The sequence below is a fragment of the Euphorbia lathyris genome, chromosome 1 (assembly GCF_963576675.1).
Source record: "Euphorbia lathyris chromosome 1, ddEupLath1.1, whole genome shotgun sequence".
Lineage (NCBI taxonomy): Eukaryota > Viridiplantae > Streptophyta > Magnoliopsida > Malpighiales > Euphorbiaceae > Euphorbia > Euphorbia lathyris.
This window is the reverse complement of record NC_088910.1, coordinates 24,834,423-24,848,710: the sequence shown is the minus strand read 5'-3', so window position 1 is coordinate 24,848,710 and position 14,288 is coordinate 24,834,423. Positions and strand designations below refer to the sequence as shown.

Here is a 14,288-nt window from a genome sequence, read left to right as displayed (position 1 = left end):
TATATTTTAAAATTTAATGACCATACATTAAAATTGAAAAAAATTCAGTGGCCTAATTTACCCTAAAAAAATGGATCTCTGGAGTCTTTTAAAAGTAGGGACCTATTTTTTTTAGGGTAATTAATTTATTAGTCCCTATATTTTGATAAAACACACTGTTTAGTCCCTGTATTTTCAAAAACACATGGTAAGGTCCCTAACCTTTTTCTCAGTGAACTGTTTAGTCATTCCGTCTGTTTCTTAGATTTTTTTATCGTTTATGACTTCGAAAATGACTAAATTACCCTTTACTATTTACCTTCAAACTTTAGAAGAGAAAATCTAATTTAGAAGAAGAAGCTATTTGTATGGAGAACAAGAAAAAGAAAAGACTCAATGCTTACGAATTTGAACGATTAAGAAGAAAATCAAGAAGAAAAACACTCAAAGTTGATTTCAGATGTATTAGAGTTTAAAGGAAAAGAAAAGAAGAATGCAAAACCAAATTGACTAACAAAATCTTCATGAGAGTCTAACGTTAGGGACTAAACAGTTCACCGAGAAAAACGTTAGGGACTAAACAGTTAACTGAGAAAAAAGTTAGGGACCTTATAGTGTGTTTTTAAAAATACAGGAACAGTGTGTTTTGTCAAAATATAAGGACTAATAAATTAATTACTTTTTTTTATTATAATAAAAGAGCTCTATATGCCTACAGAACATACAAATCAATACACAAATTCAGATTTTTTATTTTAACAATAGATAATTATTCTTTTAATGATCAGATAATTATATCTTGAAAAATAGTATTCACGTGTACCCTAATTTAATTCGGTCAAAATCAATGCGAATTCAAGTTTTATTTTTAATAATAGTGTACATATTCTTCTGCTAAAAATAATAATAATAATAGTAATAGTGTATTCTTGTTTCAAAAAAAAAAAAAAGGTGTATTCTAAAGAGTATTTATTATATATTCAATCCTTTGAAAAGTAAAAATTTTAAAATTGGATTATAGATGCAATAAATACACATTTCAGTTAAATTACATACTTCTCTATATACTAAAATTATAGGGCAAAATCGTAGTTGGATTGATGATAAAAATAGAAGAGTTGGCAGAAAGAAATTTCCATCTTTACAGAATTTGGATCAATTAGGGAAAGTACACTCATTGTTCTCAAAATTCTTTACTTCCGACAAATTGATATTCGTGACAGCCCCAAATGTTCTTAAAAAAAGACACTTTAACCAAAAAAGCATTCTGGGTGATCTAGACATATCCCCAAAAGTGTAGGGACGTCACTTGTAATTTAAAGCTCCCCACGCCACCTATTAATAAAAAGGTAACAGAAAACATTGCGACTCTACTGTGTACAGCTATTAGGCTCTTTCTTCACAATTATTATCACATGCTGTGTTTCAATAAAAAAAAATTAAAAAATTAATTGTAACGGATCCATTTCTATCTGGATTTGGATCATACCAGTTTTCGTCACAAAGTCAAAAACAACAAGAAGAAAAAAAACCCAAATCTGCAGCTTTCTTACTACTTTCGAGAAAAACAAAACTTGTCATAACGAGAGTAAGACATTGGAAGAAGAATCTCTGAGGAAAACAAAAACAAGAACATGTTCAAGTCATGGAGGAGCGACAAGAAAAAGATAAAAGCTGTATTCAAATTGCAGTTTCAGGCAACCCAGGTAGGTACCACTATAAATTGCAGTTTCTGAATTTAATTTACTAGCAAGAAACACTAACCTTGAATCTGGAATTCAGGTGCCACAGTTAAAGAAACCTGCATTGATAATCTCCTTGGTCCCGGAGGATGTCGGGAAGGCGACATTCAAATTGGAGAAAACTGCAGTTCAAGATGGAACCTGTTTATGGGAGAAACCAATTTTTGTGACAGTGAAACTCATCAAGCATCAAAAGACAGGGAAACTTAATGAGAAAATATATCATTTCATTGTATCTAGTGTATGTTACATTACAGCTATACTTACTTATTCCCAAGTTTTTCTTTTCTGAGATCAAGTGTGGGTTAGAAATTCAATTGAGTTCTTGCAGGGATCTTCAAAATCAGGTTATCTGGGGGAAGCTTCAATTGATTTTGCAGAATTTGCAGAGGAAACTCAGCCATTGACTGTCTCTTTGCCTCTCAAGTTTGCGAACTCCGGCGCGGTTTTACATGTCAGTTCTATTTCTCTATCTCTTGATTTAAATCTTGTAAACTGTTCCATTGAAGCTCAAAATGTCATAACTTTACCCTATTTCTCAACAGGTGAATGTTCAGAGGCTGCAAGAAGGTACAGATCAAAGGTGCACATTAGCAATTAATTCTCATTTCGATCATAATCAGTTTCTTCCTTTTTGGTATTACAATTTTATTAATTGGGGATGGTAATCTCAGATATGTAGAAGATAATGGCGATTCGCTTTCCCAAGATGATAGCTTGAATAACAGACTCAACATTGGCAATGCAATTGGAGATGACTGTTTTAGTGAAGTAAGGTCCAAATTATAATCTGTATTTGAATTTTCTGGACAATGAATATGAGAAATAAATGCTAGACTAAAAATGAAATGCTGCTGATTGCGTTACAGGACCCGGAGTGGGATAATTTATTGTCAGAAAATGCTAAGCAAGATGGTAGTTTCAAAGGTTCTGTTGCTTCTAATGCTAGCATCCTATCAACTAGCAGACAGAATTCTATGCCTCAGAAGGTAACAAAGAACCGTCTGCATAGACGTTCAAGCACAGAATGGTCCATGGGTTCGGCTTCTGATGGGAGTTTGATCGACTCAACGAACAGCCCTGATGATAGCTTCCATAGAGAATTGCCAGGGGCTTCAGATGAATCCATTGAAAGCCTAAAAAATGAAATAACTGGTCTAATGAGGCAGTCCGAATTATCGGAATTGGAATTGCAAGCTCTGCGGAAACAGATCACGAAGGAGAACAAGAGGGCACAGGATTTATCAAGACAAATGATTGAAATCAATGAAGAGAGAGATGCACTCAAATCAGAATGTGTACAACTCAGGTCCCAACAGAAATGTATTGAAGGAGAAGCGTTGAACAAATTGCGAGCGGAGAATAAGGATGTAAAGATTCAGCTGGAAGAAATGAGGCGAGAACTTAGTCAAGAAAAGGAATTAAATAACAATCTCAAGTTGCAACTCCAGAAAACACAAGATTCTAACTCAGAGTTGATTCTTGCTGTGAATGATCTTGATGAAATGTTGGAGCAAAGTAAATTGGAAATATCTCATCTTTCTGTCAAGCATGAGTTAAGTGAGAGTGTCGATGATGTTCAGAATAAAAAGTGTAAATGCAATGTGAGAGAGGATGAAGACCAAGCACAAGAAGAATTAGCGAGGCGGCAGAATGATGCCAGTGAACTTTGTCTGATGAAGCAAAAGATCACGGACCTGAATGATGAAATCGAACTGTACAGAGCAGATAGGGAAAAACTGGAGAATTATGTCGAACAACTCACCCGAGATTATGCAGACTTAGAACAGAAAAATCTTGATATCTCATCCGAGTTGGAGCAGCACAGTTTACAAAACCTGAAGATGCAAAATGAATCCACAGAATATTTGGCTAGAATTAAAGATCTTGAATCACATGTAGAGAAATTGGAGGAAAAATTACAGAAGCAGACGCAAGAAGTGTCGGAATCATTGGATTCCATCAACGAACTTGAAAGTGAGGTCAAGTTATTGGAGAAAGAACTGGAGAAGCAAGCACAACAATTTGAAATTGATTTGGATGCAACGACATCTGCCAAAGTTGAGCAGGAACAAAGAGCAATCGTTGCAGAAGAGGCATTGAGGAAGACAAGATGGAAGAATACAGTTACAGCAGAGCGGCTACAAGAGGAATTCAAAAGACTTTCTGCAGAAATGGCGGGTAAACTTGATGAAAATGAGAAGCAAATGACAGAAGCAATAGCAGAAGCTAATGAACTACGTGTTCAAAACGGAATTCTGGAAGAAAGGCTTCAGAAAGCTAAAGAGGAGGTTTCACTAATCAGGGACAGGAGCGAAGTTAAAGTGGAAGAACTATCCTTTGAACTGGACTTGAAAACAAAATGTGTAGAGAAAATGTCGTTAGAACTCGAAGCTACTTCTCTACAACTAAGATCTGCGCAGAAGCATGTAGAAGAGCAACAAGAGGCTTTCTCACTGGAAGTTCAAATGCTCAAGACCAAGATAGAAAGGCTCATAGAAGAGAAGAATGACCTCTCTGAAAAGGCTGGACATTTGAAATTAAGAGATGCAGCGAAAAGTAGCAAGACATCAGTTGAAGATACAGAGACGCTAATAAAAAGATGGAATACAGAAAGAGTTGAATTGGAGAGAAAATTTGCATTGGCAAACAAGGAAGCTGAGAAGGCACAAAAAGAATTGCTCATCTTGAAATCATTTAAGGACGAAAAAGAGACACTAGTTCAGAAACTGTCGTCCGAAGCAGAAAGCCTTAGATCCCAGCATACTGAGTTAAAAAATAGCTTGTCTAAAGGGGAACTGGAGAAAGAAAACCTGAAGAAACAAATGCAGGAATTAAAACATGAACTCCAGAAGAAGAAGATAGAGGGAACTAATAGCACAGAAAGATGTGATAAAAAATGGAAGACTAAGAGTGATGCAAAAACTACAGAAGACGTTAACAGGTATAATTCCGAGCCATTCTCTTTACATTTAACCATTGCGTCGTTGCACGTATTCTGCTGGTTTTCTTTCTTCTTTTCTCTTCTTTTGCAACTCTTTATATTTACAGAATATTATGCTTTCATTCATCATCAAATTATCAATACTGCACTTTATTGTTACTTGTAATGGAAAATGTGCTTCAAGGAAAAACTGAAAGTGAAATACATTTTATCCCAGGGGTGACTGCAACATTACTGAATTGTTGAGTGAAATGGCACTGCTAAAAGAGAGGAACAAATCTATGGAAAGTGAACTAAAAGACATGGAAGAGAGATATTCAGAGATAAGCCTAAAATTTGCAGAGGTGGAAGGTGAAAGACAACAACTAGTCATGACGGTGCGCAACCTCAAGGGTGGTAAAAGGAATTAGCATTGTCTATGATGGAGGAAGCTGAACACATAAAAGAAGCATCGAACTTTTTGTTGCCTTATCCATTCCTTCACAAAACATAGTAGTTGAGCAGAACTTGTTAGAGCAGTAGGTTGAAATTTCAGAAGGAAAATCAGGTTGTCAATGCTATCCATTCTAAATGATATTCGTCAAGCATATTTTTTACATTGTATTTGATATTCATTTAGAGGATAAAGTTGAATCATTGATGTCTGATACTTTATATTTAAATTATGAAAGAGAACCAACATTTGGTTATATGGTACAGAAACATATGCTAATTGCTAAATATCCCAAATCAAAGTGCAGCAATGTAAGAATGTTGTAGTGAAGTGGTACAATTTACTCATACATTTAGCATTAACGTTGAATTTGATTATGTGGTATGGAGCAAGGTGATTCGAATCTTTTCTTTGTCAATTGTGGTCACTTGGTTGGGTAAATAAAGCACCTGGATTACATTGTGCCTCAAAAAAACCATTGTGTACCAGGCATGTCTTTAAGTAAATGTTACAGTGGTTCTCAATAAGACACTAGCTGCTACTGCCATGCCGAGTTGCACAGAATAACAAGTCAAAAGCAATGGTGAATACTTTCTTTACATCAATATGATATTTACTTTCCAATTTCTAACCAAGAACAGCTAACGTTGTCGTAGAACTTACAAAAAGAATAATGGTAGAGAGACGTTTTGTTCAATAAGGGATGAACTGTAAAACACTAAAATGAAAAAGCAATCACCAATGAAATAAAAATAAAAATATATCATTGTTACTCTATCTATAACCAACCTTTGACTTCGACATGATCGAACTAGGCATTTTGTAACTTCTAGGTCTTCAATTATGAATTCCGCAACTTTTTGCTCAGATTGTGGGATCTTCCATCACTCCACACGAGTCTAGTTTGACCTCCATTATCATTCGTTGCAAAAGATAGAGTCTGGAGATACTTAAGTGCATTAGTGAAAAAACGTAGAAAACACAATATGACAAAAGGAACTAAGATCCCACCTGTCTTGATCTCTTATCAGCCGGTGTCCATGTTGGAAGGAAAGAAGCTGAAGTGCTTTTACCCTTGGATGTGCTTAATTGCCGTTTTGGCTGTGTTTGCTTCTTTTCTTCATGCATCTTTCCTGGATTGCTGCCCCCTTTGTACTTGAAAAACTCAAGAATAGATGGACTTCTTCTTTTTGTAACCTTTGATGTATTACCAGAATAAACAAAATCAGTGTTTGATGTATCGGATGGAAGGGATTGCTGCCTCAATCTACTCTTTTCCCGGATTCTATTGAGAAATTCTATCGTCCAGGGTGAACCTGGTTGCGAATGGGTAGATTGAATTGCTTTAGACAAGGGTGTTCCACCACAATGTAATATCTCATCTTTGAAAGGTGGCTCTTTGGCATTTCCTCCAGATCCATGCCTTAACATATCATCCAATAGCTTTTTGGAGTGTTTTAAAGGCATGTCACTATCAGAAGAACTGTTATTTTGTTGCAAACTACGACTGATATCTGTTGCAGAGGACCATAAATCCGGACAAGAGTTGATTGAAGCAGCCGTAGGAAAATTTGGTGCAGAGGACCAAAAATCTGGACAAGAGTTGATTGAAGCAGCCGTAGGAAAAGTTGGTCGACTGTTTTGGCCAAACGACAATCTTCTTGCTGCCTTCGACTTTCTTGTCGAATCCTCTTCTGTTTCTGGTAACCAAGTTGAGAAATATGTGGAGTTAGCTGTAGAAGAAATATTCTTATTCACACAACCTGTTAGATCAATTACTTCACCAAAGAACTCCTCATGCAGATTCTCAGATTGATTATTCTTATTCAAGTCCAACTTTTTCTTGGTGTTCATTACTGATATCTCGTTTTGGTCTAACAATTCCTCATTTGAATATAAGGGAGGCCTTTTGATTTCATCTAATATCATAGCATCTTTGCAGCTCCTGAAATTACATGGCTCCGAGACAGTAGAAGAATCTACCACCAGAGGTATATCCCATCTCTGGTTATGACCAAATAAATCTTCCAAATGTGAAGCAAATTCATCCGGTATTTCAGCATCTGTGGACTTCCAGCAATCATCCCGCTTTATAGGTCCAGGACCCTGTAGGTCATCTGGGAACTGGTTCAAGGGTCCAGAGTCCCATAGGTCATCGAAATGTACATCAACTTTTTCTGGGCTACTGACGCACCTTTTGGGTTTTAATTCAGAAGCAACGTGAAAATGACCCTTTGAGTCAGGACCAGAAGACACAGAAGAGGAGCAGTCTGTCATTATAGATTTAGAATCTTCTCGTTCACCATAGCTGCACAAAGCACTAAATAGAGAGATACTTTCTTCAGGAACATGAAACTGTTGGACTTCAAGGATCCTGCGCTCCTTTGACCACTGGAGAAACTCAACGAGCATGCCTCCTGAAGACAGTATAGCATGAGCCGTCAGTGAATTAATTGAAGGAAATTTAGTAAGGAATGATTCTGCAAGGGTTTCTGACTCGGGCATTTTAGGATATATGCCCCTACACAACTTGGTCACATAAGAAATATTGTTCAATATAATTTCATCAGTCAACTCGGAGGAATAGGAACAGAACAGCTGTAAATCAATTCGAAGACTTGCTGCTGCCGCATAGAGTCCATCTGAGCATTCCATTACAGTGGAAAGAAAGTTGGTATCTCCCTCAAAGATCTGAAAGAACAAAACACAAGAGAAGGGCATATGAATAGGAATTTATCCATGAAGCACTAAAATGTTATGTGTGATCAAGCATATATCCATCTATTAAAATTGTCATATACTATCATGCATTCTATGAGCAGTAGATTCACACGAAACCTCTTGTGAAAGAGAATGAGAAACAGTCAAAAAATAGAAAGCAATACTGTATGCAATAAATAAAGATCAAAGGTTTGGCAATGTGCCTAGGTCCTTAGGAGCAGAGCAGCTATATTTCTTATTTTGTTCAAAACAGGATTACAAAAGCTATATTATATAGGGTAAATAATTTATTAGTTCTTTAGTTTTTACCTAACACACTGTTTAGTCCCCCTATTTTGAAAAACACATTTTAAGATCCCTATCTTTTGCCAATATTAACATTGTGGCCCTTTTATCTACTCCCTCCATTCTCAAATAAGTGTCGTTTTAGATAATTGTTTTTGTTTTTTTTAAGTGTCATTTTCGTTTTTCAATAAAATTTAGTATAGTTTTTTGGTCTAAGCATTTAAATTTTGTTTTGATTTATGTGTTTTTTAAGCTTTCAAAGTTTCTTCTCCAATCATTATAGGAGAGAGAATTTTTATTTAGTTAATCCATGTAAATTTATTAATTTAAGTGCATATTGATTGTGTTTCTTAATTTGTGTGAAAATTCTAAAATGACACTTATTTGAGAATGGAGGGAGTATTTTTTTAGATTTTTAACCGAACATATCTTAGCTTTTAGGACAACCACGGTACAATACAAGTTGATCATGTTACTCTGTTATTTTATATATATATATGTTTATGCTAAAATATAACGATTACAAGTCTAAAAAATTTAGACAAAAGGACCAAAGGGTTAATATTGGTAAAAGTTAGGGACCTTATAATGTGTTTTTCAAAATAGGGGGACTAAACAGTATGTTAGGTAAAAACTAGGGGACTAATAAATTATTTACCCTATTATATATAGGCACAAAGATCAGACCTTTGTGCTGTGTTCCACTCCACTAAAGACCAGAAAATTGCTTGCTTACTGATTTATTAGTCATATACAAAATCTTTAAAGCAGGAAATTCATGAAATGAACAAATAAAATCACCAAGCGTTTTATGCATGCAAGGGTCATTAAGATATGAATCTCTTATGTGACACTGGATAGACATTACCAGAATGCAGCAGCTGAAACTGAAACTCAGCAATGTCAACACATTAGTTGCGATATTCTCGATGCACAATGGCAAGCATGAAGAAGCTTCATCAAAACCAGTCACTTTTTTTCTAATGTTTCTGCAATCATACCACACCAAACAAATAGCAGGAGCAATCACAACATCCACAGGCAGATCTAAATCGCGCTCCAGAACTTGTAGTCCTTCTTTCTCCAGAGCAAGAATTTTTTGGTATGTGCTTCTTCTGGACACTATCATCTCCTTATCAAGATTCTGAATGTTCACAACAATCATAATCTGGGGGAAAGAAATCATGCAACCTTGAGTCTGCTCAGATTTCATTTCATAGGGAACACTGGGAACTGAAATAGGCACACGGCAAATTTCTATGTCAGCAGCTTTTGAAGTTCTCACACTATGGTTGTCCTCTGTTGGTAGAAAATTAAATTCTTCTTTCAATTTCTGGTCATCCATATCTTGATCCACTGAAGGGATAGAGTGAGGCCTTCCCTCCTATGACAAAAGTTCGAGTCAATCTGTTTGTACAAATAATTATACTTGCATGATGATAAACAAATCTATCAAAGAATAAATCCACATCAATGTTAGGAAGAGATCACGGATTTTATGAGAGGAAATATCTCAGCATTCATTATAATGATGAATTGAGGAACCTCTTTATTAAAATGTCATAGAAAATTCCATTATGTTGGCCTCTATTGCATTACACGAGAGACAAAAAAAAAAGAATATTTTGTTATAGCAATGCTTTTTCCCAAAGAAAACTCTTACTGTTGAAGATATAAAAACACCAATTTTTAGGCTATTGCAAGAAATATCAGCTTTTCACTCGTTGTACCTTGGGAGCAGTAGTGTTAGCACTAGGTGCCTTGACTGCATTTTCACATTTTCCACCACTGGTTGCTTTCCCGGGATTCAAAAAAAATTCAAGATCATTGAACTGTGACATAGATTTGAATAACAATGATGCCTCCTCAGCATTTGCTTTAGTTACTTGTTCACCATTTCCTGATTTTTGGTATTTTCCATCCGATAACTTACTTGAAGTACCTCTATTAAGTTGACCACTGGAAGTTTCTCTGGCAAACACATTCATTGATTCTTTACATTCTTCCACTTTTGGCCCATTGGGAGCATCATCAGATAATATAATATCTATCAATCCCTTTCCCTTGCCAAAAGACTCCCAATCAAAATCAATGTTAACTGGACCAAAATCCTCCAAGGCACTATTATAGAAGGAAAACACTTTACTGTTGCATTGATCTTCTTCCAAGAGGTGCCATTCCAAGTAAATCCCATCAGATGCAGAAAGTGGTTCTGGCTTTATTTTAGCTAGGATTTCCTCAACAACAGCATATGATGATTTTATATTGTTATCATCAGAAAGAATAGGTATTGGCATTGATTTAAATGTGTCATCCACAAGAGCTAGTTCACAACTAACAATCAACTCATTGTAATTCTTAAAGTTCTTGTTATCCCTGAACATCCAATCACATGTTTCAGGTTCATCAGGTTTTTGGATCGCAAAGAAGGCATCATAAATTTGAGAAGCGTTCAATTCAAGGAAGTCAAATTCTTGAAATACAAGTGGGCTGAGAGGCAAGGAACAATATTCTGAGTTTTTTCTTTCCACCACACTTATGATGTCCATCCCTAAGACTTTGTCCACAGATGACAGGTCATATTCAAGATGCTGCTTTGATAGACAATGATCTCCAAGGAACTCTAGAACATCATATTGCATAAAGCCCAACAGTTCTGTTCCATCAATAAGCAGAATATCTTTGACATCTATATTTTCAAAAGATGATAATAGCTCATCTTCCATACAGAGGTTTGAGACATTTCTCAAACTCATCTCATCCACTTCCAGTAGTGGAAATGAGAACGGCTGGAAATTTATTTGCTCATGACAAAAATCATCTACTTCCAACAGTTGTGCCTTTTCATTCATGTCATAGTCTACTGTAATTTTGTCAATTGCATAAACTGATTCTTGAACCTCCTCAAAACACTGCATTTTAAGTCCTGGCCTGAGAGAATCCTGGATATAGAAAAAATAAAATAAAATGCATTATGAGATAGATGATAGGCAACATAAGCAACTGAAAGAACCATAGAGGGACATATGGAAGCCTCTAAACTTTGACTAGAAAAAAGCTTGCAAACAAACATCCGACAATCAATAAGAAATAAAAGCTATTCATCATAGTGAAAAGTAGCCTCTAAGAAGAAGAAGATTGGCATATCTCAGGGTTAGGCTATATCAACTAGTTTACAAGGCTGGGTCATTTATTACTTTTCAGCTAGTTAATAACCCTGTCATTGTATTGGTAGAATATAAGAAATGGGGTTTAAATGTTATGTACATCATATAAAAAACTAGGAGTTACAGAATGATGATCCAAGCACTTACAGGATCATTCTCAATTTCTGGAATTTCGGAGAGAATAATCATGCCCTCCTCGGGATGCCAATTGTTTCCCTAGAAAAACCACATGAAATTAATGCATGAGAATAAATAAACTTGTGATACAAATACAATTCCTGTCTTATATAGACTACTGTAGATTTTCACTTTACCAGAAATTCATCGAGCTCTGGCGTTTCAAACTGGATGGCTTCTAACCTGTGTGTCTGCTTGTCATCTGTGCTAGTCTCACTATCTTCCTGCAATTGCATAGCCTGGACTTCAGTTAAAGAACCAAACAGTATTATGCAAAAACATGAAGCAAAACATCATCCAAGGAGAACACAGGTCACTTTAGCAACAACATACAGATAGTCAGATCCATATGCTTTTTGAATCCCATTTTCCTTATCCTCATGAAAACCGATGGCTGCTTTCCGAAAAAATTACCACAGGTTTAAGCACACTAAATTCTCGTAACATAATTTACACAATAGGATCTCAGATCCAACAGTCACTTGCATGCATTAGCTAGCCAACAGAAAGTGAACCATCCTATTTCCAGAATACTGCAAGGTTGTTTACATTATTTAATTGATGATATCCCATAATCTAAAAAGAAAAAAAAAAGAAAAAAATAATAAAGGATTTCCAAGTAACGAATCTTATTTCTCTGTCAAAATCCCAGCAATCAAGAAGGCTGCATTTCTCTCCCTTCTACAGAGGATTCAACTATGGCTTCACACCAAAGGAAATTATATCAAATATCATGGCAACTCACAACAAAGTTTGCTTGGATTTACCGTTTCACATCTAGCATCCAGTATCAAATGATGGAAACTGTCTAATTAAAAGGAATAGACAATCCAAAAGAAAAGTGCAAAAGAGAATGTCTCAAAAATCAAATACAATGCTGATTACTAACTAACTTATATTAAAAATAATAAAATAAAATAAATCAGTCCGCTCAAAACTACAGGTGATACTGCTCATGGCATTTGCAACAACAGCAATAATTTTCTTTCAGTTGTAAAAACTGATAATTCTTCACGATCATGATTTTCAAGTTTTAGCATAGTATAAGCGAATTTTCTAAGAAAATGAAAATACAGAACGGAAAATAAATTAAATACAAAATTCAAAATCACTTACCTCAGCAAACCGAATCCCTTTACTTCCATAATTAGACCTCCTCTGCTCAGGAGTACTGATATTAGCATTTCGTGACGGATGATCCAGAAAATATCCATCGTCAACATCAATTTTTTGAGGTAATACTTCTGAGATAAACTTAGAGAGAGCGGAATCAATCGGCAGTCTACCGATCTCAGTGGAGACATCTGGGATTATATCGAAGCGAGAGAGGTGTTGTTCAAAATTAGGAAGACGCGGAGGAGGAAGGAGAGGAATTGGCAGATTGAGGAAGCTAAGGGTTTCGTCTGGAGAGAAGCAGGAGGTGAATAAATCATTGTTGAGGAATCGAGTTCGCATATTTGCTGCTCTGAATTTGAGTGGTTGGAGGGAAGGAAATGAGGTGTAACGGACTGCTTATTCGAAATAAATTGGCGCCTATGGATTCGTTTTTCTATACATTATTTGATTATTTAGCCTGGCTTGTAGATTGAAAAATCAACGGTGGATTTTGCGTTTCATGCTCTTGCAACATTCGAAAATCGAAACGAAACCCATTGAAAATGACTTGTCCTCTCTACTCTACAGCGACAATACGTCGTCGTATTCCTGAGTTCTATTTTATTGCTTCCTCCTCTAATAAGAAATTTTACTCAAATCTTTATTAAATTTCACCTAATATTGACTAGAGGATATATGAATACATATATAACTTGGACTTATTGCTTTAAATAATTGCATCTCACATTTGTTCTTAGTTTCCACCAATGAACTCTTGTTTGAAGGTTTAAGGTCTTCCTTTGATGACACAATCACGTTTAGTGGGTTGAAGAACTCAAACTAAAATAGATCGGATCTAATTTTGTAATACATACATTCTTGAAAGTTTCTATAAATCCACCAAAGTATTTTTCATGATTGACACTTTGATATTTCTATCAGTCTGGAATCTCCCCACTGGACTCTAACTATAGGGTTGAAGCAGATCCAATACGTTTTTGAATTAAAAACTAAAGTCATTGCATCATTTTCTTCCAACATTATTCTATTAGGCAAGTTCTCCATAAAATCCATTACCTCACAAATGCGGATAGAAACTCAAACAAACAAAACTTGTAAAAAGCGAGACATTTTTTCTCTATTAGTTCTTAATCAATGTACTTTGATTAAGTAAAAGACTTAATCTAATTATTTATTTACTAATGATAACTCGTGGAGAATTTCCGATTAGATTCCGTTTCTGTGGGGGGCGTCGTTGAGTTCGACGGGGGAAGCTCCGATGCCAAAATCAGTAAGGTAGAACAAGAGAGCAAACTGAATTGACAAAGGGTAAGTGAATGTGTACCTTGATAGCCTAGGGATGTAGGCTATATATAGCTAGGAAGTCGTAACCTTCAGCAACTAGAAGGTCTCCATTAATGCTCCATTAATGGCGGTTACTGGTTACCTTTAAGCTGGCGGTTACTGGTTACCTTTAACCTGGCGCTTAGCTAATTGATAGCTCATTAATGGTCTTTATGGCCGAGTCGGCGGCTAGCCGTTACTGTGATGAATCAGGTGAAAGAGGAGATTCGCCTCATAGGTTCGCCAGCGGATCTCACTGAGCTGAACCGTGGAGATCGCCATCCGGTTCTTCTTGCGGCGTTCTCAAGGTGAATATCCCTTTTGGTCCTTGGGATAATATTCTTTGATCCGTCAAGGCGTATGTACGCTCTCCTTGAGAGCTATGGCGGGTCTCCGCCACT

At 36.0% G+C, this 14,288-nt stretch overlaps 2 protein-coding genes across 2 annotated transcripts; one reads left to right on the top strand and one right to left on the bottom strand.

Annotated features, from left to right (window-relative positions):
* The first annotated feature begins 1,407 nt into the window (after nt 1-1,407).
* LOC136225644 (uncharacterized) lies at nt 1,408-5,301 on the top strand. The gene is made up of 7 exons (XM_066013743.1): nt 1,408-1,685; nt 1,762-1,962; nt 2,053-2,175; nt 2,267-2,304; nt 2,396-2,492; nt 2,591-4,665; nt 4,883-5,301. Exons 1-7 carry the CDS (start codon nt 1,614-1,616, stop codon nt 5,073-5,075), a joined length of 2,799 nt encoding a protein of 932 aa, XP_065869815.1. The 5' UTR covers nt 1,408-1,613; the 3' UTR covers nt 5,076-5,301.
* A 350-nt stretch (nt 5,302-5,651) lies between these two features.
* LOC136225637 (protein SHORTAGE IN CHIASMATA 1) lies at nt 5,652-12,961 on the bottom strand. The gene is made up of 7 exons (XM_066013732.1): nt 12,565-12,961; nt 11,586-11,672; nt 11,419-11,487; nt 9,835-11,046; nt 8,973-9,488; nt 6,110-7,789; nt 5,652-6,038 (listed from the first exon to the last, which is right to left on the bottom strand). The coding sequence occupies exons 1-7, from the start codon at nt 12,901-12,903 to the stop codon at nt 5,940-5,942; spliced, it is 4,002 nt and encodes a 1,333-aa protein (XP_065869804.1). The 5' UTR covers nt 12,904-12,961; the 3' UTR covers nt 5,652-5,939.
* Nucleotides 12,962-14,288: the final 1,327 nt, after the last annotated feature.